The 24,353-nt window shown below is 40.7% G+C and overlaps 2 protein-coding genes across 4 annotated transcripts in view; one reads left to right on the plus strand and one right to left on the minus strand.

Moving 5' to 3' along the window:
• The first annotated feature begins 7,610 nt into the window (after positions 1-7,610).
• PDHA1 (pyruvate dehydrogenase E1 subunit alpha 1) lies at positions 7,611-21,236 on the plus strand. Of its 2 annotated transcripts, XM_084289368.1 has the most exons (12): positions 7,611-7,801; positions 9,317-9,331; positions 10,631-10,699; positions 11,622-11,795; positions 12,475-12,601; positions 16,074-16,165; positions 16,369-16,461; positions 17,266-17,421; positions 17,615-17,686; positions 18,624-18,691; positions 19,615-19,723; positions 20,765-21,236. In XM_084289368.1, exons 1-12 carry the CDS (start codon positions 7,727-7,729, stop codon positions 20,927-20,929), a joined length of 1,215 nt encoding a protein of 404 aa, XP_084145494.1. In that variant the 5' UTR covers positions 7,611-7,726; the 3' UTR covers positions 20,930-21,236. The 2 variants fall into 2 exon arrangements, with proteins under 2 accessions (XP_084145494.1, XP_084145495.1); XM_084289369.1 differs by lacking the exon at positions 9,317-9,331.
• A 127-nt stretch (positions 21,237-21,363) lies between these two features.
• MAP3K15 (mitogen-activated protein kinase kinase kinase 15) overlaps positions 21,364-24,353 on the minus strand; it is an 82,445-nt gene continuing 79,455 nt past the window's right edge. For both annotated transcript variants that reach the window (XM_084284265.1, XM_084284264.1), the window contains 5 exons: positions 23,550-23,760; positions 22,790-22,902; positions 22,509-22,606; positions 22,310-22,386; positions 21,364-21,812 (listed from right to left, as the gene is read on the minus strand). In XM_084284265.1, coding sequence (XP_084140391.1) covers positions 21,731-21,812; positions 22,310-22,386; positions 22,509-22,606; positions 22,790-22,902; positions 23,550-23,760 — 581 coding nt within the window. In that variant the 3' untranslated portion in view covers positions 21,364-21,730. The remainder of the gene's footprint in view (positions 21,813-22,309; positions 22,387-22,508; positions 22,607-22,789; positions 22,903-23,549; positions 23,761-24,353) is intronic.

The following is a 24,353-nucleotide window of genomic DNA, read 5'->3' on the forward strand; positions in this document are numbered from 1 at the left end:
TGCAGCACCACCGCTTTATATTTCTACATCTTCTGCTATAAAAGCATGGAAAGAAGTGTGCAGGATGAATGAGGGAGCTCTTCAGCTGACCAAATCTATGTGTTCAGAAAGTCTGGAAAGATAACAGGAAAACTTACACTGGCTCAGATTTCCTTTGCTTCTGTTTTCTGATCTGCTCTTTTGGCTAAACTTCTCTTAGAAGAGCTATAAAACACCCCTGCTGGCAATCTACAACATTTACACCAATCTGGGTAAGCCAGCTGGATCACTTGTCTCAAACACTTTTCCAGCCACTAAGAAATGTTCTGTCACAACTTCTCTGCATCCATCTTTCCTTACTAGCTTTTCAAATGTGGCCACACTATCATGACCCAATATACCAAATCTGTAGACTAGTCTTTTCTTTCTCCATTTCAGCAATGTTCCCAAGAACAAAAGTAGGGAAAAATAATATTCAAATATTGTGCATCTCCTGGTTTCATCACTGCCTATTTCTGACAGACAACTGTGATTACTACCAATGAGTTTTCTCTATTAGAACTCTGTCAGGATTGTTAGTATTGGAAACTGATGTGTGGTCTTAATGTGCTCTAAAATAGGCTTACTTGACTATTTTTTCCAACATAAATCTTAAGATTTTTTCAAAGCATTGATTGAGCTGAATATCTGAAGAGCAGACTCTATGTTGCAATTAGAATAGCTTAAAATGGTTTTAGAAGTTAAACTCTGGGAAAAAAACATATAAAATGCATGCAAAACAAAACAAAACAAAACAAAAACAAAAACAAAACAACAACAAAAAAAAAAAACAAGCAAGATATATCTATCAACCCTTAAAATCTTAAGACTGTGTATTTCAGTTAGGCAGATTCTTTGTGGAAATTTACTTAACCAGATGCTTAGTCTGCTCATCTACACTAACTGAAAAAAATGATGAAAAATTAATGGAAAAAATAATGAACCCATGTCACAGGAGAATAAAAGAAATCGCTATCAGCCTTGCTGAAAATTACTGTCAGACTGCCATAGAAAAATATAACACAAGAATTTTCCTTGTCTGTACCCACTCTATCAGCTGGTCTGTTTCCTTATCAAAATGTACTTGCTTCAGGTAAATGGGTAGCAGAATTTTACAAGCTTGTTTTATTTGGTTAATATGTAAATCAAACTCATTTGAAACAGCAGTTTTGTTTGAAGAGAAAAAAAGCCACCTGCAAAAAAAAAAAAAAAAAAAAAGAGAGAGAGAGAGAGAGAAAATGTTCCAACAAGCATAATTTAAAGCAAATGAGTGACTATTGAGGTTTCTAATGGGAAAGAAAATTTGCCCTCAGCTGCATTACATGGCATCAGAAAGAGACTACTGGATTCTAGCTGCTGAAGGATCAGGGGAACACTGCTTGTTTGTGAAGTACGAGACAGATGCTTGAAGACAAAGCTGAGCAAAGGGACATGGTATCATATGGTAGAAAGATCCAAGGCATAGTTGTTGTTTAAAGTACCTGTGACTCTAAAGCAGTTGAAGTTAGTCAGACAAAAGCAAATAAATATTGCCTTATATGGCAGACCGTAAGATTAACAAACACTTTAAAACAGTTTGTCTGTACCCAAGAAGGAATTCTTTGTCATGTTTACTTGTTTAAGAACAGCTAAACTTAATCATGCCTTCCAAATTTTGAACATAGGACTTTTGCATATTTTTACAATCTTTAAATGATTTGCCTGCATTACGTCAGAGTGTTATAGACCTGTATATATGACTGCAAATATATGCACATTGATACGTTTGGAAGCTAATACACAATGGGTTTGAGTTGCATATAGAAATCAATAGGAGATTTTTATTGATTTTGACTGTGTCTGGGGAAAACCTATAAAGTAAGAACCAAAATGGCAAATCTTGTTCTCATCGAGATGGTAGATGCACAGGTAACCCTTCCTGGCCTGCACCACCTGCTTTCTGAAGAGGCATTCCCGTCTTCCTCCCACTCCTGTGGCTTTACAGTGAATATTATGGCAAGTAAGTCTACGTTTGAAGCACCCCATGGTTCTTCAGGCAGACTCCTTGCTTGTAGGCAAGTGAGACACACTGGGGAGATACACAGCTGGAATCAAAAGCCACATTTGTTCAGGACCAGCCAGAAACATAAGCAAAGCTGGGCTTTGCCTAGGACAGCTGACTGCCAGAGGCAACACAATGGTCATGGCCTGGTGCTCATTTTGCCTGTGCCCTGGAAGGCCGTGCTGGGTGTCCGCAGGACAGCAGTGCTCCTCGGGCAGGGCACACTGTCCATGCTCCCCATCTCCACCCAGGCCTCGTGAGCCACAAGCTCAGCTCGGTTCTCCACCCCTTCCTGCCCCTAGCCCTGGACACATCTCCAAATTTTGCGTTGCCAGCTCAGTCTTGCTTGATAAGTTTTGATATAGTGCTGTGTTTCTGTGTTTGGTCATTTGTTCAGGACTTGCCTGGATGCTATCATGACAGATGGCACTCTAAGCAAACTTCAAACTTCTTTTTCAAAAGAAAACTAGTTATACAGCCAAAATATTCTTTGTTTCCACGCCAGAGTTGTGTGGTGAACTCATTTAATGCTAAAACAAGAAAACAACATTTAGAAAAAAAAAAAAAAAAGTACAAATATTGACTGTAATGCTCATGATGAGGTAACACTAAACGGAGCTCTAACAAAGCTACACTTCATTTTAAAACCTAGGAACAAAGTAACAATGCAAGACTCATTCTAGTCATGTAGAAAGTCACATGCAGATTACCAGAAGAGATTCAGCAGTTTGGTGAAAGACAAAGTTCCCTTAAATTCTTGCATTCAAATGCTTTTCAATCATCCTGAAGAAACTCTATGTTCTTACTCAATTCACTCCACACATCCCCTTCCATTTGTACGCATTTGGAGTAGTCTTAATTGCATAATTGAGGGTAATTTTGAACGTTCTTAGTCATAACAGGAAAAAAAAAAAAAAAAAGAGAGAGAGAGAGAGAAGAATTTTTTAAAGCGTGGGATTAGAGAGTTGGGTTTTATTCATGAGTCTTCCACAAATGGGCAAGAGTGTATTTTGGTATCAAAGCTCAGGAAGCCAAATTAAAGATCATCCTTAATTCTGTTATTTGTTTGATCTGCTTTCATAAACAAAACATTCCCTCACATAATTATTTGCAGATTTTCTGCACATGGATCCAGACGCATGCATGCTAAGTCAAGTGGCACTCTATCATTACTCAACCAGAGAAAGCAAAGGATGAATCAGAATCCACTGGGGGCTGTCAGAGACAATGTGGCTTCAGATCGTGCAGGTCTGGCACCAAACCTTTTTGTGACAGGTGACCCTTGCCGTATGCTATAGAAGCAGCTTGGATTTTTCAGCGGTGCCAAAAGCTTTGCAACCAGTACAGTTGAGTTTCTTTGTTGTGGGGACGGTTGTATAAATTTGACTCCCTTCCAGTCTAGGAGCTTCATTAAAACTAGATAAACATCAAAATTACTGGAGGACCAACCTAAACTAGGCACCCCTTCCCCCAAGGGAGACAGGACTGTGGGCAACAGCAACAGATTTGGTATAAGCCACCAGCTTCTTGTGCTCAGGGAAAGGAAGCAAACAGCCTAGATGCAACTGGGGAAGCAGTACCAAGCTGTCACACCCTTTCTGTAATATAACAAGTTTATTTTCAGTTTGTTCCCTTAACATTATCCTAATACTTTCTCAAGTAACTAAGCAACCTCCAGTGCCTTACTGCTGAAAGGGTTTGAGTCACTGTTGGGGCTCTCGATAGGTTTTTGGTAGCTACTGGATGCAGGAGGAACGGTAGCGGGTTGTCCTATCCCCTGTGCTGCAGTGCCACCTTACGGCCCTTGTCCTACAAACGCCTTATTTTTTCCCTTACACCCACCGTGTTTTAATCTAATAAAACTGAGGTGCAGGTAGCCCCGAGAGGGGGAAGCAGCTAGGACTTCAGAGAACAGTAGCTCCTTTAACAAAGTCTCTTCCATATGCCGAACCACAGACAAGAAAGCTGGAAGAAATATAATCTAATTAATACTGTTGCCGTAAAATTAACTAAAGCTAGAGCATTCCTGACAGGTATTTAACTAACCTGTTCTCGGAAATGTCCAGTGGCAAGAAGCCCAGGTCCAGTTCCTCACCTGCCCTTTTGCTGAGTTGCACGCTCCACGCAGCCTACCTGCATCTCAGCTCTTGCTAGCTTTGGACCTCAATTCCTGCCCTCTTCACAGGGTTTCTTTCCTGTATGACAATTTCATATTTAAGAATCATTAACCAATTCTCCCAAAATTTTTCTTCGGATGACGCAATATCCATTCTTTAGCACTTTTTTCTTGGTCCTATCTTCCAGGCTACTGATCACTTGCATTCTTTTCATCTGGATTTTCTCCAGTGAGTTCATATCTTTATTCAAAGCACATTACACTTCACTCAAAACTGGGCATGATACTTTATCAGACGTTTTAGCCATGACCAAGTAGAGAATAGAATCACGGAATCATAGAATAGCTTGGGCTGGAAGGGAACTTAAAGAACATCTAACTCCAGCCCCCTGCTGTAGGCAGAGATGCCACCCACTAGATCAGGTTGGCCAAGGCCCCATCAGCCTGGCCTTGAACACCTCCACAGATGGGGAACCCACAACTTCAAATGAAACTTCAAATGACGAGGCAAAGAGTGAACTCCTAATGTGTTTACAGACTGTAACCTTGTATGTGCCTTTAGATACTTCATTTTAGGTCAGAGATCTCCCAAAAGCCCATATTCAAAGAATAATTATTCATGATTCTGATGGTAACAGAATGCTGACAAAACCTTTCCTCACAATATTCTGAGAGTTTCAAACTGAGCAAAGCTAAGTTCAAATAATCCTACAGCAGTTGGGCTAACCCACTATGGTAAAATAACATCTCTTTTCTCCCAGGAGTTCACTGTGTAAATGAAGGCAGCCTTTTCAGCAGCAGTGTTCCTCTCCCTGTTGTAACATTGATTACTTTGAGGACTAGACAAAATACATAAAATAACGGGAAGCATGGAGACAAATGACATGAAGGGATAAAACTCAATGAGGAAAAATTACATTATAAATTCAGTAGCATCTTGGCCCTTCAGTGTTTTCCAAATAATACAGGAATTTTATGATTCTAAAGCAATCAGAATAGCAAACAGAAACCATAGCTTCTTAATCCATTTTTCTGTCACTGCTAGAAAGAAAACATCTGGAAGATCCTAGAAAACTACTTCTCTTCCAAAGTCCAGCAAATCCAAAGGAAACAAATCATCTGAAGAATTTTGACAATGTAATTAATCGTAATTCCCCCATAAATATAGAGTGCACATCTGAGTATTACAAGTCAGGAGCAGTGTTGCTGTCTATTACAGGAACTCCTCGAAAGTGTAGGAGTGAATGGGAATTAGTCAGAAGGGGTGAGAGTCAAAATAGAAAAAAAAAAAAAAAAAGTTTTTTTGGTAAGGGATATAGGAGAAACAACAGAAGAAATGCCGGGTAAGAGAATCAAATGGGGTAGGGGATGATAGAAAGAAAAATGGAAGGAGAGAAACCAAATGTAAACTCTGAAGATAGAATAGCAACCAAAACAGGATGGTTCCCGCTGAGCATTCTTAAACAGTTTTAGTGATGGAGGATGCACCTGGAGTGGAGGCTGGTGATTCAGATTCTGAAGATGGAAAATGAACCAGGGCTACATTTGTTCTGTTTGATAACCTCACTCTTCAGCTCAGGCACAGGTCCTGGTCTTGTCATTCACCTTTCAACCCCATCATCCCTCTGCGTGGTGCTGGAGCGTGAAGAAGCCAGGGCGCAGCTCCGGCAGCTGCTCCCCGCCAGCAGTGGGGGTGAGGCTGTGCCCGCCCCATCCCAGCCCTCCCAAGTGGAGCCAGCTCACCAGACCACGCACGTTCCCGCACACCACACCACCAAGCACACTGCACAGCGTCACATCACCGTGCCACTGAATCCCCGCTAAGAAGGGCTGCTACGGCCTCGGCTTACTTCAAGCATTTGGGACTAAATAAGCACAAGGAATCATTACTACTGCCTTCTGCAGGCTGGATCTGGTGGCATGGGAAGAAGAAAAATCAGGCGGTGAACTGGCGACTCCTGAAATGAAGCAGGGATCACTTCCTGCTGGATGTGGACACAGTGAGCTGGGACGAGCCCCGAACGCCGGGTGCTCCCCCCTGCCTTTAGCACGACGGCAGACGCTTGTAACGGCGGCTGCAATCCAAGCGAGTGATAACATTTCAGGATCACACCCCGAACGATAGAAAACAATGAGTTTTGGCCTCCTGTCACGCAACACACCCTTGATGTGGTAATCCTAGAGTCACACATGGCAAGGTGCTCCATTATGAAACATTGCATAATCGTCTTCAGTAAGTAAATTATTTTCTATTGGCATTCTCTGCTTATGATTTATGTTTTCCTGGTCATTGTTTACCTCATTCATGAATTAGCTTTCTGCATTAGTTTTTTTTGGGGGAGGGATTTAATTATTTCAACATGTTGCAAGAGTTTTTTAATGGAGAAAGCACATGAATATTGATGAAATAGCATGAAAAGTAAAAATGTCACAGGGGTAACATAATCAGTGCTTTACCATTTTTCCAGAGGGGGATAAAAATGGATCCTTTCCCATCAAAAATAACTACATTATATGACTAATAGAAGTGTTCATAACATGTTTGTCTATAGGTGCATAATTAGAAACATTTCTCCACTTTTTTATTTCATGTGATGAAGGAATAGGTAGATTACACTGAACTTGGAATAAGCTTGACAGCATTTTTTTGTAATAACAACAGATTTATTTCTTTGAGCAGGTCCATGTCCATAGTTAACAATTCCCCATAGGTCTCCTGAAATCTTTATGTCACAGTGCTGCCATTTGAAGATGCTGTATTTGAGTTTCTCAACATGCTTTCCATCATGCATATGGACACCAGTAGTACATTTTACTCTCTCGAGATGAAGCAGATGAGTGTCATCTACAGAGTAACAGAACATGAGAATAAAGTCATGAGTCCTTGTTCTGCCACATACCACAGGGAGCTCTGACAGCCTCACCATCCTTCCCAGGCAAATGACCTAGGCTCTATGTGCCCCCAGCTGCGACTAGAGGCCAGTTTTCTGAACGAGAGGTACTCAACAAATATGGATTAATAAGAACAAAAGCTGGGTGTGTAGGAGAGGGCAGGAGGGGTGCCAATGTTACACAGAGGTAGCATAATGAAGAGGACAGGCCCAAGAACACCTTGCTAGCGTAAGAGAGGGAAGAAACAGCAGCAGGCTCTGCAGGGAGAGGTTACGGTGCCAGGGAGCGCCTCAGCTTCCCCTGCCCACCTCTGGGTGCTGCCAGGCGGCTCGGGACATCCTGCAACACGCGTGGACAGCCGCATTTCTGGGGAACACTCCCCACAGCCCCCCCGAGCCCCTCCTCTCTCTGGAGAGAACCCCCCTTCAGGCATTTTCACAGATCTCGCCCTCAGCCCTGACAGAACCCCTAACGGCCGCTCCCAACGGCCCCAACCGCCACCGGGCCTGCGCGCAGGGCCAAGCCGGCGCTCGGCCGCGGGGGGCGGGCGCTTGGGCGGGCTCGGCGGCGGCGGCTGCGCGGCTGCCGCTTGAAGGAGACTCGAGGACGGGGCCTAGCACGGTGCCGGTGCCGCCGCCGCCGCCCTCCCTCCCCGCTCCATGCGCAAGATGCTGCTGGCCGCCCTCTCCCGAGTGCTGCCCGGCCCGGCCGCCGCCGCCGCCGCCGGCAGGACGGTGAGGGGGAGGCCGTTACCCGGGGGGGGTGGGGGGTGGTAACGGCCCCAACGGTCGCTGAGGGGGGGGGGGGGAGGCGCGCGCTGCCTCAGGGAGAGGGGGCGGCCGTTGGGGCCGTTGTTGTGGGGCTGCGTGTGTGAGGGGGCTGGCGGGGAAACAGCAATCATAATAATAAATTATCAGTAATAATGAAGGGGTTTCGCGGCTCTGTTCTGCCAGCTCTGTGCCAAAGGCTGCATAAAAATGTCAAGATGGTCGCTGTGTGTGTAGGGGGGGGGTGTCTGTAAGCAGCCGGGCTCTGACTGCGCTCGCAAAGCGCATCGTACCTCAGGTGTCCCGCTCGCCTGACGCGAGGGCAGGGCCGGTTTCCGTGTTGAGGTTAATATTTAGGGAAGTGCGCCATGTGCACGGCGGGTGCTGTCACACGGGGGCAGGACGTGCCGCCCGGGGTGCTGGCTGGAGCACGGCCAGGGTGCGGCCTGGAGGCTGGCTCCCATAGGTGCCCCGTACAGAGGCTCCTGGTGCGCGAACTAAATTAGGTATAAAACGCAGCGATCCCTTTTTGGAGGCTTTTTGCAGGCCCACTTCAAAAATCCCTCACCCTGGCCCCTTTTTGGAGTGCTTTGCCTTTGCTCAAATAGTGATCAGTTGAGCTCTTCCTGAATTTTAGTTCAAATTGTGTTATTTCATGGCATCTGTGTTTCATTTCATCTCTTTCATGTGAAACATTTTCACAATTCTCTTCTTTTTCATTATTATTCCATTATAACGACTGTGGCCATGAGGAGAAAATAATCTAGCTGACAAAAGGGCACGTTGGCAAGATCATATATTTTGTTTTTGGCAGTGTTAAAGGGTGCTTTATGGTAGTTGAGATCAATAACCTTTTTGACATTGAGAGCAAATCTCTTACTGTACTTTTATTAAGTACTTCACTTGCCTAGTAATTTCTTGCCCTGGCACGAAAGCCTGTGGGTGGCTGGTTTCATGGGAATGGCATGAGAGAGTAGGTTCATCAGCAAATCCTTCTGTGTCAGTTGGGACTGTATGGAATATGCATCTGAAGGTATTCCTTAATTTACAGCTAAATTGTGTTAAAATTTACAGATGGATGCCAAAAACTTGTTCCTTACTGCATGTACTTGGACTGCTTTTGACACTCTGTGCTTTCCTAGATGTCCAAACCAGACCCATTTTGGATATCTTAATGTAGTTTTTTGGATCCTAGTGACTGCCAAATATGCAAAGATTTCTCTTTCCTTGTTCTTAGGCATTTATAACACAGGCATAAAATAGCAAATCAATAGCAGCAGTCTTAATCCCTTAGGCAGCATTCTATACCTGTTTTGATCATATTATTAAGTGTAAAGATAGTTTTCTGTGTCTCAGAGCTTACCTGTAAACTGTATTGCAGTTTGCTAATAATGTGCTGATTTCTCCTCCCTCAATGGTTTGTTACAGTTACTTACTCTTTTTTTCTTTATCCTTTTTCCCTTCCAAATGCTGCTAACCTAGGGAGCTGTTAGTGAGGTAAGGCCTAAACCAGTTTGGTCAAGGTTTTCTTTATTTTTTTACTATGTATTGGCCATGTGTTAAGAACTTTTGTACAGACTGCCTTGCATTGCTTTCGTGTAGTGCTCAGGGCTGGGATCGGACCAGGCTGGCCTCCAAAGGTCCCTTCCAACCTCAGCCCTTTGGTGGTTCTGCGAATAGTAAACTCTTGACAGACTTCCAGCTCTAGAACTAAAATAGCTTTTTATCGCTGATAATACTGTTGCATTATGGTAAACAGTGTGGAAATCTGGTTTAAATTTAAAATCTTCAAACATTTAATCTGATAATGTTGGGGGGGGTGGGAGATCATGATAGCCAAATCAAATAGGCAAAGGTAGATAATGAAGAAGGATTGAGAAAATTTCTCCTGGCCTTTTTCCAAATTTTATATCTATCAATCATACCATTGTTGGAGACACAGGACTGGATAGTCTCAAAATTTTGAAAGAATGAACCTTGAGCTAAGCGTATGCAAATTCCAGAGCTGAATAAGCTACAGAAATTTATGGGTAACTTAATTAGCAATGTGATTTTGCTGCTAAAGATCAAGTGCACTCCTTATGGCCACAAGGTGTGCATGAATAGATGACCATCATATAGTGAAGTTATTCAACACCACTTATTGGTCAGGTAATAATAGCCTGTACACACGCTGTTAGAAAGAACATCAGTATTTGTTTAAACATCTTTCTTGTCTCTCCCTTACTCTGCCAGCCGTTCTGTACTTGTGTATTTCATGTATCCTTAGGTAGTGGCCATGCTATTACCCACTTACATAGTACTCTCCTTCTTCACTGCTTGTTGCCTTGCATCCACCCACCTTCTCTTCCTGTTAAAAGGAAAGAGCAATTGTAGTTCACGTTCCACACATCTGACGTGTTTTGTTTTTTTTTCCAAAGAAAGTTTTTGTTCTGTCAAGGTGAAATTCCAGTCAGTGCCAAGAGCCATTGAAATATGCAGTAGTTGTGTAGAAGAGTATGTATTTGTAGGATTTTGATGTTCTTCATGGTATTTTGAAGCTTATAGGTTTTCTTTAATTAATCAGGGGTATAATTTCTAATCTTAATTTCAAATCCTGTGTTTTAAAGGAGTTCTAGTATGTACGTACAAAATGAAAGTTCTCTAATACTATAAGGATATGCCACTGGAGAGTTTCATTAAAAATTATTTCAGTTTGGGTGTACTGTTAGAATTTGACAATTCATTTGCTTTATCTTGTAATTATATTTCAATGTTGCTCATATTTGTTTTTGTGTGTTTTTTTTTTTTTTTAAGGCCTCTCGAGTGATGGTAGCATCACGTAACTATGCAGACTTTGCAAATGAAGCTACATTTGAAATCAAGGTAATGATGAAGCTGAAGGCTTCATACTGGTATTCTTTGTAAGCACTGTTGTAGATCTTGAAATGATGGATGTTTAAATTAGAAGAGTTTTCAGAACCAAGCCCTGTACTACCTGGCCTGATTTTTAGATGGAGCTGGAAGCATGCTGCTTGGAAGTGTGTGGTTGTGTGACTGTGTTAAGTAGTGTGCAAGTGCATTGTGTGAAATTCCTCAGGGCATTGTCGGAGTTGCTCTGGAGAGACTGTTGCTCTAACACAAAATGTCACGTAACCTGTAAAGCAGTATTTTGCCCATCTGTGTCAACAGAGCTATTTGTTGGTTCCTTCCGCTGGACTGGAAGGATTTTTGGTATGGGTACCTAAAATCGGCCCTCCACGCAGCTCAGGATAGGCCATGGTTTGGGGAGGAATTGTTGTGGTATGTGTTGTGGTTTGGCCAGTGGGGTGGCTGCTGCCGCTGCGGTTTATAGCTGTGGGTAAAAGTGGTTGTAGAAGAGGTGAGGTCCAGACTTAGGACCAGATCTTAAAAACTCCCACAGAGGAAACTCCTCTGTCTTGTCACTTCACTAAGCCTATGTGCATCTTGTCAAGTATTTGGAATGCAATAACCATGGAAATGAGCTTTTCTAGTACTTCATGAGCACTTAACTTCACCTGCTGGTAGTAGGAGCGATAAGGTTTCATTTTGTGAATGGAAATCTGTCTTTATTGAAAGTAAAGCTTTTATTTTCCTGAATTTGGAAACGGTGTATAAATTTTGTAGTTTGTTTGACCTGGGCATTTAGGTTTTTCTGGCCTTCTTTTTAAAAAGGTATTACAATCAGGATTTGAAAATGGTGTGTCATTTAAAAAAAAAAAAAAAAAAAAGTGATAGAAATGGGATCAGCTACTTTCAAGAAATAAATACTTGTTCAACTTCGCAGAAATGTGACCTCCACCGCCTGGAAGAAGGCCCTAGTACTACGGCAGTGATGACTCGAGAGGAGGGGCTCCATTACTACAAGACGATGCAGACCATACGACGCATGGAGCTGAAGTCTGACCAGCTGTACAAGCAGAAGATTATTCGTGGCTTCTGCCACTTGTATGATGGTCAGGTGAGATTCCCCCTTCCTTTCCTTTCCCCCCCCCCAAGATGTTTTTATATTGTCTTGCCCTACTTATGTAGGGATTTGAATAGATGGGAGAGTAAATATGTAACTGGGTGTCTGTGTAGAATGGCTGAAGTTGTCGTGGGATCTGTGATTTGGTTCTTTATTTCTTTAAAACCTGTCTGTGAGCACACAAGGGAATCCCTGGGGTCTTGAGACAGCGATAGGAAGAGAGAGAAGGCAGGTTTTTGTTCCAGTGGTTCATAGATCAGGTACCCACTATAAAGCAAGAGTCAGGAGAAAGAACTTCCTGAACTTGGTGAAACTTCGCTGTCTGTCCATCCTCTGCCCATTTTTGAATGGCAGTTATTTAGATACTTCATTTGGGAGATGTGTTTAGGAAAAAGCTTGCACATCTTTTTAGCTTCTCATATTCCTCCTGTCTAATTTTGTTGGCTGCAGACAGGATAGGTTGGAATATAGAGCCCAAGGATGTTGTAGCTCCAGATTTTGGACAAACAGGCCTAACATCACCTTTGTATTCAAGGCAGCCTTCTGTAGCTGTGCTTTTTCTCTTTTCTCCTTTATTTCTTGTAGGGGGACCACAGGTAGACCTTGCCATGCTGCTGACTGTGGAAACACTGTGCTTTTCTTCATTGCTAAACTTACTTTTCATCTGTAACAGGAGGCTTGCTGCGTAGGGCTTGAAGTTGCCATAAAGCCTACAGACCATGTGATCACAGCGTACAGAGCTCACGGTTTTACCTATGCACGAGGTGTTCCCGTTCGAGAAATTCTTGCTGAGCTTACAGGTACGTGCTGAGTAAAATGAGGATTCACGTGCTGCTGTTCTCATGTCAGAATTTTTTACTCAAATTCAAAATGCTGTTGATGTACAAAGTGTACTGGGGCTTCAGAAGTAATTTAGGGACATAGTAGAAAATCTTTTTTAATTTATGATGCAGCCACTTCTTATAATAAAACATAAGTCATAAGCTGGTCATGGGCATAACTTTAGAAAACTTCTTGATACTGTATGCCATGTTTGATGTGCTGTAGCAGCTTGCTGACGGTTGTCAATATTTTCAAAATTCTCAATAGGGCAGGGTGTTACCCTTCATTGGAGGCAGACTTGAATTTTCTGAATTGTGCTGCTGAAGTCTTAGACTGGAAGGCACTGCTTGTAAAGATAAAATGGTTTGGGAAATTTTGACTTTTTTGAAAAACAAGAGCATGACATGGTAATCTCTACCTAAATTTTTGCGGAAAGGAGATGGTTATTGATGGTCAGATTGTAAGGGGAGCAGGCAAAAGAAGAGTGGGTCAGCCTGCTGAGATCTGCGTACTGATGTCAGAAATGAAAACAAGGAATTTGAAGGCCTTTGTATGCTGCTGGTGTTACGAATCATTGCTGTAATGAAGACTTAATCTGAGCATTAAATGCCTGAAACATTAACACAGGAAAGTGCATTGTGGAGGTAGAGAAGAGGTATGGCTTTATATACTAAGGTAGCATGTGTTTGACTTGCCAAATGTTAGGTACAGGTAAGGAAGAAAGTAAAGAAGGAAACTTTGACTGAGGTCTGTTATTGGACCTGAAATCATAAATATCAATGCTGTTATTGTCTAATTTACTTTTCAATGCATCATATTCTATAGCATTATGCTTGGTTTTAGTGGGGCCCTTTTAGTGGGGGAAGAACAGCAGTACAGAGACCGTTGTTCCAAGAAATGGTGCTTGGGGCAAGTTTCTGGATAGTTGTGCCACTGGAGTTCATTTAAGAACAAAGATCTTGACTGAAAAATGCAAAACTGAAAGATAGCCTGAGTTACAGTGATCAGGAAGTGACAGAATTTAAAAATGTTTGAAGGAGCAGGAAGCAGAGTCAACCAAAGACTAATAGATAAGATCATCCTATGGGAAACAAACTGTAGGAAAGGATTGTTTGGGAGAATTGACAGTTCCCTGAGGAATGATATTGTGGAGATCAGGTTGTTCTAGGAGGAGTAGAAAGAATAGGGAAAAGTGACTTTGGTAAATTAGGAATTCTAACTAAGCTAAAATACAAGAGGAAGGGTTGTACAAAAATGTGAAGGAAGGTTACTGATTTTTGAATGTAAAACAGTATTTTTATGATGAAAACTAATCTTTGTTTGGTTTGTGTTTTTTTGTTGGTTTGTATTTTTTTGTTGTTGTTTTTTTTTGCTTTGGCCCTAGCTGCAGAATCTGTCGAAGCACATGTGAAACCACTTCATGGGCATAGTAAAAGTACAAAGAAGACCAATAATAAAAATGATTCACCCTTAAGAAAGGGAAGTACAGATTCCAGAGCAGCACCAGCATTCTACTTCTAAAACAACCACCAACCCTAAGGCAAAATAAGCAAACTGTGCTTAGAAGTAAAATACAAGCCTTTATGATTAAGTTTGAAAAGCAGATTAGGGTAAGAAATGTAAAATGTGGCACAGGCTGATGAGAAATTGTGTGTTCTTAGATTAGCTGGGCCTGGTCCACCTGACCAATTTAAGAAAACTTCTTGCAGCTCAAACTTGCTTTAGGCAAAAATTTCTGTAATTTAAATCAGTGCTGCATCTAAAAGTATTGGATTTACAGTTATATTTTAAAAAGTAAATGGAGGAAAAATAGAGAAATAAAGCAGTTGGCCACAGTTTATTCCTGGAGAAGATGATTAAATTATGCTGTGAGTACTTTATTACCTAAAAGGTGACATTAAGAGCCAACATAATTTGCCAAAGTACATTATGTTAACCAATCTAATTTCCTCTTCTGCAAGGAAACAGAACTAATGGACAAGGAATAAACATGTAGATGTCAAGTTTTCCTTATTATTGTTTAGTAAGTCTTTTGACGGTAGCAGCTGTGATCCTGTATAAGAGCTTTCACGTAAATCATGATTCGGTAATGTAGCTGGAAAACCACTGATTATCAAAGTTCTTGTTGAATGAGACGGGTGTATTCAGCAGGGTTTAAGGTCACTCTGCTGCCAGTATAATTCTGTTCATAATTAAGAGAACGGTGTGGAGGATTGCACTTGCTGAATTGGTGGAAGATAGCAAGCCTTGTGCTGGGGAGAGATTGGCTTGAGAGGTTGCCTTTTGACAGCTATACATTGTTGTGATATATTGTGTTAAATGAAAATAGTTGTAATGCTTAGCCTCTGTAGGACCTCAGCTGGAGAGCAGTATTGTTGCTGGTTTTGATAACGGGCTAGACAGCTAACAAAAATTGTGCTGGAGGAGGAATGGGATGGCTAGATTGATGTTTCTCGAACTTTCTGAATTGGAAGGTTTAACTTAATGGAGTGGAGTGCGAGCATCAAAGAATACCTTGTCTCAGCAGGCAAGAGGAGATAACAGCAAATAAAAATACTGATTTTTGAAGTTGTACAATGAGCCTTTTAAATAAAAATAATAGGTTGAATTTGGAGTGGAATTGGAGTGTCTTAGTTTCAGGTACTGATGGCACTAGGGAGTTTGCTCTTTTAGTGCACTGTCATGGATGCTGACCTTTGTCTTCCAACTATGTTTGAGTACACTTAATGTGTATTTGGAAAAGTTACTCATTTGATGGGACTTCTTGTGGTGCTTCATGGGCTGCCAGTTACTTGCAAACAACAGCTTGAATAATGCTGGGCTATGTACTGATGTTTATATGGAGGTTGGGAGTTGTGTTGTTGAATGGCTGTTGGTTTTCTTATTTTTTATTTTGAATCTGTAATTTTTACTTCTGGTTATAGTCAAAGAGAAGACAGATTATTGCAATTAATTTGGAATTGTTCGTATCTCTACTGCAGAAGCAAGAATTAAAAAGGACTGTACATATACTTCTTGTTACGGTAGCATAGATTACATGTATGAGAAATGTAGTCCATGTTGGCTATTAAAAAAAAATAAAATTACTACTTTGCTAGAGAGTGCTTTTGTGTTGAGGACACTGAAATTCCTTGGGTGGCTTTGAAGTTTCTTCATAAATCTCATTTTGTATTTCTTGAAATGTTTTCATGATCACTGTTCCTCCTGGTTATTTATTTGTTTGTGTTTTGTTTTGTTGTCTTTTTTTTTTTTGGTACATTTAACTGTAAACTCTGCAGATAGAGGCCATTATGTGCTTGGGAATCAATGTGTTACCTCTACTGAGGTGAATCTGATGACAAATACAATGTTGTCCTAGTGTTGTTACCTTTTAAAGGATCAGATTAGATGTTACCATTTGTATAGTATTTTTCCTCTGAAAAAATAAATCCCTTCATGATCATGTTTCAGGTCGAAAAGGAGGATGTGTGAAAGGAAAAGGAGGATCGATGCACATGTATACCAAAAACTTCTACGGTGGTAATGGTATTGTTGGCGCTCAGGTATGTACGTGATTTCTACTTTAGAACACAAGTTGAATTTGGCTCGTGTCCAATGCCACTGTTTCCTCTCTGTGTTGGTAACAACTCTTCATTCCTTGAGCAGATCCTTAACACAGTAAATGTCTCTTGACATTTCACCAGCTATTTGTTTTCAACTCCTCTGAACATTGTTCTAAAATTTTGCCTTCTGTGCTCTGTGACAGGTTCCTCTTGGAGCTGGGATTGCTCTGGCCTGTAAATACTTTGGTAAAAATGAAGTCTGTCTGACTTTATATGGGGACGGTGCAGCCAATCAGGTAAACGAGCTTTGTTTAAATGTGGCTCTGTGAGGAGTGTGTCTGTGGGTAATCTGTTTTCCCTCCGTGAACCATGAGCTCTGCCTTTTTGCAAGGTAGCAGGAGCACATCTTTAAGCCTGTTCAGAGTCTGCAACCCAGACAACATCTGTCTTGGAACTAAAAACAAGATTTTATGTTAGACTTTCTGCTGCAAGGATGCTTTATTAAAGAAGGCCACTGATACCAAGCGTCTCACAGAGCTGCTTCAGACATTCAGACAGTTGTTTTCATATTTTGGGCAGAAAAATTAAGCCAGATAAGAAATCAGTGTTTCAGAGTGCAATGTTGATATATCTTGCCACTTCGAAAACACAGGTAGGGAGTTCAGCTCTTGTTTTTCTTCTGTGTTAAGAGTTAAAGTCGTAAGGCTGATGCAGTCGATGTGGTTGAACTTTTCTTTTACTTTGCTGTATCACTGCCCTGCCAAGTTAATCGGTTGTGAAGTTTCTAATGACTATTCATAAAATACTTTGATTAAAGTAAGTTTTGTGCTACCAGAATATGGATACTAAAAGAGGTTTTAAAAAAAAAAAAATAGGTTTAAACATACAGAGGATCTATGAACTATTAGTTGAGGTGGAAGTTACCTTACCTGGTAACTTCTCTCTTATTCCTGCTGAGCTGCAGTGAGTAGCTGCTTTCAGATTACTTTTAGTGTTAAAAGTTTTACTAGTTAGACATCTGCAGCGGAATGATTTTTATTAGAGCCTCATGCTTGAAGTCTGAGCTCCCTGACTAGAAATAACTTCTCCTCTTCTTTCAGGGCCAGATATTTGAAACATACAACATGGCAGCCTTGTGGAAATTGCCTTGTGTTTTCATCTGTGAGAACAATCGGTATGGGATGGGAACTTCGGTTGAAAGAGCTGCAGCCAGTACGGACTACTACAAAAGAGGAGACTTCATTCCAGGACTCAGGGTGAGTGCAACTCCAGTTTGTTTTGAGGCGTGCAGGTATGTGCAGTAAATGTATTTCTCAGTATATTTATAAATACTCTTAAAAATAGGAAAATTTGAAATTGAAATCCTGTTGCACTTACAATACGGAAGTACTGAACTTGCAGGCTAGTTTTTGGCAATTCTTTGGCTCAACTTGCTGTTCTGTGTCTCAGGTGGATGGCATGGATGTTCTATGCGTCCGAGAAGCAGCCAAGTTTGCAACTGAGCACTGCAGAGCTGGAAAAGTAAGTCAATAGCCACTCCTCTACTGTAGGTGGAAGTCGTAGCAATAGTTGCTGCATAAAATATTTCTCATCTAGCCCAGTTTTCTGTAGTAGCTATGACTTGTTTGACATTCATTTCCTTTTTTCTCCACCAAATGGAACCTGGGAGTCATTGAGAGTTCTTTTAATACTGTTAGGATTGTTTACGTGCAATTGGTATTAATGAAGCTATAAGAAAAAAAAAAAAAAAAAACAGACCTGGTATCCTGTTAACTTCTTCCTGCTTTCTATCTTACTTAAATTCTGCTTAAAACGTGTGGACTGTTAGACAGCTGTGTTCTTGTGAAGAGATTTCTTAGGGTAAGTGGCAAGGAAAATAATTCTATATTTGCAACAAAGGGAAAGTGAAGTTCTGTGAGACTTGATACAAGATGATAAGAGATCTATTTTTATATACCTCCCTAGCAATGCATACAGAACTAGATATAACCTTAAGGTTTTTCAGCACAAGTGTCTGTCACCCAAGTATGATACATTGGTTCTCACATTTGTTGAAATATTTAGCAAAATGATATTTATGCTTGGAATGCACAGCGTGAAAAAAAAGAAAATTTCATACAGAAGAACTAGTTTCTGCTAGTTACAGTCTTAAAGTGAAAATAATAGGTGATTTGAAGTAGTATGGGTAGTGGTTCAGTGGCATTGGGAGGGACCAAATGGTGTAATACTGCTCAATAAGAACACAAAAGTAAAGGCTAGTAGTATCAACATAATCTGCTTATTTGAAAAGAGTTATGTTTCACTTCACTAGTTGCCATAATGTTTAATGCAATTTTCTTAGTTTAATTAATTCATATAAATCATTTGTCATTGGTGCAGTATTTGCTATAGGTGAGCTGCTATAACAACACAGTGACTGCTCAAGGTGATAATGCTCTGCATCTTCTGTCTTTTTGAGGGTCCTATCGTGATGGAGTTGCAGACATACCGTTATCACGGCCACAGTATGAGTGACCCTGGGATAAGGTATTGTGAAATACTTCCTTGGCATTTGCTGAAAATAATTAAGTATTGATGGTCAAAATCAGGAAACTGGATTTAAACACCAAATCCATGACAGTGTGAAGTGCATAGAGGTGGTCATGATGAAATAAATCACTGTGCCCAGTCTGGTCACTCATCTCATCACTCAGTGGGTAATCAGGGGCTATGTAACATACCTGTTTTATTTGCACTAGTAGGAAGTTTAGTTCTAGAACAAGAGCTAAGTTTAAGTTTCTGTACTTTTTATTAATGAATTCTGCATTCAGTTTGAGTTTATGGTGTGTTCAAAGCAAGCTTTGACTGAAAAGTAGCACACTTTTCTAAAGTTTTTAGAGTATATAAAATCCTAACTTAAAAGTATAAGAACAGATGAAGTCAAATGGAATACTTAAAAAATGCAAACATAGAGATGCTAGAAAGATTTGGGCACTGTGTGCCATCTGACAAACTTGAACTGACCTACATGAAGTAGGGTGTGTCTTAACACATCATCAGAAACTCGTGGTGAAACGGAGTTTTTAATTGATTGAGCTCATGAAACACATCACACACTGTGTGACCCACCTAACGCCACAGCAAGCCACCAAGCCCTACTGTTATTTCTCTTCAGAGGAGATGGGAGTGGGAAGTGCTACCCCTAGAGGTAACTGTTTCAGGCTGTGATAGCTTCCCTTTCCCTGCCTGCATTATATTCAAGCTTGTATCTACTTCAGCTCAATCTCCATTTTCAAATCTAAGAAAAGTTCTAGATGTGGCTGTGCTGTTCTTAGAGCAATTAATTTTCATTGCATTCCTGAAAATTCTTTGGTCACGCCTCTTCTGTAAAAGGGAGCTGTGTCTAGAACCTCACTTCTGTTCAAGGACACCACTAAAGGCTACCGTCTCTTTGCTTGTCTTGCTCCTAGCTATCGTACTAGAGAAGAAATCCAGGAAGTGAGAAGCAAAAGTGATCCCATTACTTTGCTGAAGGACAGAATGATCAACAATAACCTTGCAAGCATTGAAGAATTAAAGGTATGACTTTAAATTGATGTTTAAGCCAACTCTTCTGCATTCACATACTAGTTATCTGAGAAGCATATTTACACTGCGTTGTGTATCATCACTCGTTCTTTCAGGGTTTTTTGTTGGAATATATTTTTCTGGAATATAATTTGTTGGTCTACTGTGAAATTTCATTGTAGACCAACTAATGAGACTAATCACTATGTTGAATGAGATGAAACAGCATAGCTCAGTGCAAGGCTCTTCAAATAAATCTCTTGTCATACTAAGATCTAGAAATCAAACTTGCCCATATGAGCTAGAAAGGAGGTAAGTCTCTGAACTTGCAGGGTCTTACAGTGGCAAAGGGCATTGGTTGTGAACAAGCCAGAAACCCTCAAAGCGAATATTCTGAAACTTCTGATCAATTTTGTTTTTAAAATAAAACAAAGAAAACGCTTCTAGTGAAATCTTACAATGCCCAGTGTAGCTGCTGCTGTATATGTTACCGACCTCAACATCTTTTGTATGTAAAGTGACAAAGAATATATGGACGGTTAAAGGTTAAGCTACAAATAGAACGTGTCATATACTTAGCCCTCTCATGTATGGGTTACCAAGTTTATCACTACTGAAAAAAATGGTTTCTGTAAAAGACCTGTGTGGAAGGTAATACAGTAATAGCAAGCAAAGTTGGTATTGAGATCTATTTACACCTTATGAAGGTCTCTCTGCATCTAAAGTGATGGGTTGCATGGTGATAAACTGACTGACAGGGTTGCAGTAAAAGTTGGCTGCATTCTTACTGTTTTGCAGGCTCAGAATTCAAAAAGAAAAATGCTTGGTGTGGTCATGTTCCTCTAGGAATAAGTTAATTGCACTATCTAAAGGGACAAATGCTTCACTTTAGTAGGGAGGGACATTCCACCTTTTTTTTTTTTTTTTAAGATCTGTTACAGACAGCGTTAACACGAAGTCTGGCCAGTGCTTCATCACTGCTTTTAACTAACTTCAAGATTAGGATGCTTTTTCTGAGTTGCCTTCAAATTAACGTCTCTTTTCTTTGTTTAGGAAATTGATGTGGCAGTGAGAAAGGAGATAGAGGAAGCTGCTCAGTTTGCTACCACTGACCCAGAGCCACCGCTGGAAGAACTAGGAAACCACATTTACTACAATGAACCACCCTTCGAAGTGCGTGGCCCAAACCAGTGGATAAAGTACAAGTCTGTCAGCTAAAGGCCTTTTTATTGGGCATAACTTATTCATAAGAATAAGTGAATGCATTACAAGAACTGTAATGACTCAGAAATAAACCTTGATCTTATTTAAAAGCTCTTTCAAATAAGGAGGTGTTGTGTAAGGCCGTCCATCACATTATGGGTTGTCTTAAACACACCTGAATGTTGTTTTGGAAGGAGCTGCATTAAGAGAAAGCAATGGTTTATTTAAATCGCTATGTATTTGCTTTACAAACTTTCCTTTGGAGTGCTGTATGTGTCATGTACAGTGTAAAGACAAAGAATTAAACTTCAATAACATTTAATTTGGTTGTCTGTTTCCATTGTTTCTTTATGAATCAACCACTTGCCAAAAAAACATTTTGGTTAGCTGCATTTTTGCTGTAGAAAAGTTACTAAATGAAAGCATCAGGCCAGACTTTTCTTAGCAAGAGTAGCTTTAATACAAAAAGCTATATAGAGTGAACTACAAAGAGGTGATGTGCTTAACCCCTTCCTGCGCAACCATCCCCCTGCAGAGCTGTAACACATTAAGTTCACAGTTTTCACAGCGATGAAGTGGTACATGTTTTGCAGACAAGTTTTGTCTCAGCTAAGGCTTTGTATTTACAGTGACAGGCATTTGACTTCTGCTTTGCTCTTTCATAAGCTGTTACTATTCACTGTGTTACACTGGTGGTCAAACAAGCTGTCTAGTTGTGCAAAACCTGCAAGGCCACTATACATATATGTACATCTAATAACTTAGGAATGTATCTTTTAGGTGCTTATTCCCGTTACGTGTTCTGTTTCCAAAGAGCTAACCTTCTGCCTTGGAGGTCTTATCAGCTGTTTGGCGGTGGATTAATATGGCATTCCAAATTCTGCAGAGAAGACCACCTCTGTATGAAGAGTGGAGAACAATTAGGGACTACAGTAACAGGTTAGGAGAAAACACCCTCATGTCCATTACTCTACAGTGAGCAACAACTAAACTCTAGGCTTCCCAATGATTTGCCATTAAGATGGCACAGAAAAAGCTCTATGCTCCTTTAAGGTTAGGGCCAGAACAACTTCTTCCATATCATCCAGGGGTTAACGGAATGACAATGAAAGGATTTTAATCAAGGGGTAGGAAAAGTAAATTCATGCTTTCCATGTGTTCACTTAGTCCTGAATGATGGAGAAATAGTTCTCAACCTTGGTAAAAACCAAAGCTTAAGTGGCGTGAAGCACCCTAGGTTATATTACGGCATGTCAGTTAACACATGGACAACATTAACAGAAGATCAGAGTAAATTAACAGAGCTATTTGAAAATCCTAAGGTCTATGTCCCATTTTTTTCATTTTTTTTTTAAATAAATTAGGCTCTTAATGACCTAAGAGGTAGTTCCTTACCGCAGTTGAAGGTATCGCAAATCATCTTTAGTGATATCATTGAGGACAACGCTTAGTGTATAATCCTCTTCAGCAAACTGAAAGGCAAATTTGTTCCCAAATTAGTAGTCCTTTGAAACCAAACTGCTAGCAATGACTGCAATGATGTTTTGTTCTGTTTTTTTAAGGTGATTTTTTTTCTTTTTTTTTTTTTTTTTACCCTCTTAATTGCATCCAAGTCTGCTCCTTGTTGTTTCAGCCAGTTTGTGAGCTCAGGGTCTGCATTCTCTTTAAAAGTTGATGCAGTCCACCGAGAGTCTTAAACAGAAAAAAAAATAAAGCATGGGTTAATACACTTAAAAACTAGGACAGAAGTGGTGGTTTGAGACTACTTAAAATTGAGGATCTTTTAAGATACCTTGAGCCAAATCAATTTACTACTAATCATGTGATCTAAAACACTGCATACTTTGACAGTTATACCCAAGTATCTCCTCCTACCTTTGGGTTTAAGTTTTAATTGAAGCAAGCATAGTTCCTGAGTTTTTTGCTCCAAAGATTGTTGTAAGAGCGTCTGATACTCTTTCTCCTTCTGAATTAGGTTCTCCAAAAGCCTGTTAGCATACAAGAGAGAGCGAACATAGCCATAGTAAGAATAATCAAATTTACTTAGAGGAAGAAAAAAGAAGTATTGTTTTTAACAACTACCACAGGTAGGGATGCTTAATACTCTTCGTGATACTCTTCAGGAAGATAAAACATTTCATTCTGGTTGTCTGAGACTCAGCATAGTGGTGGCACTTCAAGGCCTTCATCGTTGTGGCAGAATTTAGAAAATATGTATGTGTAAATCCTGTTCCTATTACTTTGCAGTTGCCCTGGGCAGAGTTTCTGCCTTTATATATACCTTTATACCTTTAGGTGTTTTCCTAAAACTCGCAGGAACATCTCTGAGGACGCTAAGGAAGTAGGAAAGAAACCAACACAGTTACACAGGCCTAATTACTTAATGGTAGAATTCCAACAGGACATTCTGCACTTTAAAAATATTTACGAAGGAAGAAAAGTTGCACTGAAGGCTGCTGAACTGTCCAGCCAGTGCTGCCAGCATATTCTGAATCTGATTGTGCTCCTGGAAGGTCTGCTTTATCACAAGGTAAGCGGTGTTCTTACTATGTATGTACCTGTCACTGCTGAAAGCGTCTGTGAGCTTTTCAAAGACTGCCTGAAAATAACTCCGTAGCCTTCATCTAGGGATTACCTGACGGTCTCCTGTTTGAGTCTGCCCAACTCCAGGCTGAGCTGCTGCTGCGCCTCATGGGACACCACGGAGCTGAGGGTGCTCACTCCTGACGTGACGGCAGGGTCCTCGGCCCCGTTTTGTTCCGTGGGCTGGTAGCTCTCCTCCACTTCATCACCGTCTTTGTCCCCACCTTCCATTTCTGATGCTGGCTCAAAGTGAGCTCGAAGCTCTGATAAAACAAGTTTGTTTGTTTTTATACAAGGATAGGTCCGTGGGTTGGTACAGTTTCCTCTTTATTACTGGAATTGAGGATGCTCCAGCTGAGGATGTGCACTTTTTTTCATTTTTATTACAGTGGTGAGCAGGGGAGTAGCAGAGCCTTGTTAGCTGGGCCACAGATTTTATGACCACAATTCTAAAATAAGTACAAATGGCACTGTAGTAGCTCAGCTGTAGCTTACCAGCAGAGGTGGCTGTGATAAATATGCTTGTGCTGAATTACAAGGCAGTTAGTGAAATGCGTTAATGGGAAATCCATGAAAGCTTGTTAGGCTTTTGTTCTCTTTATTACTCTAATAATTTTTAAAAAGTTGTTTATCCCTAATGCCCTTTACCAAAGAGTTACAAAGCCATTTTCTTTCCCAGGAAGCATTTTTAACCCTATTTCTCTCAGAACTTGCTGCAGGCTTCTGCCCTTCCCACCACATAAAAGCTGCCAATTTTCTTCTGACAACAAAGTCTTAAGACATTTGGCTGATTTGGCTCTAAAGCCATGGCAACTTCGGATTGAAAGGACTCACCATCAGTAAGTGCACTCAGAAT

Source organism: Netta rufina, assembly GCF_964035555.1.
Source record: "Netta rufina genome assembly, chromosome: 1".
In the NCBI taxonomy this organism is placed as follows: domain Eukaryota; kingdom Metazoa; phylum Chordata; class Aves; order Anseriformes; family Anatidae; genus Netta; species Netta rufina.

What these genes read in the sequence shown, in the direction of transcription:
- PDHA1 (XM_084289368.1), top strand. Translation starts at nt 7,727, where the DNA reads ATGCGCAAGATGCTGCTGGCCGCCCTCTCCCGAGTGCTGCCCGGCCCG. An exon ending in ATGGTATTGTTGGCGCTCAG is followed by an intron (nt 16,166 to 16,368) that starts GTATGTACGTGA and finishes GCTCTGTGACAG; the next exon opens with GTTCCTCTTGGAGCTGGGAT. An exon ending in AGCACTGCAGAGCTGGAAAA is followed by an intron (nt 17,687 to 18,623) that starts GTAAGTCAATAG and finishes TGTCTTTTTGAG; the next exon opens with GGTCCTATCGTGATGGAGTT.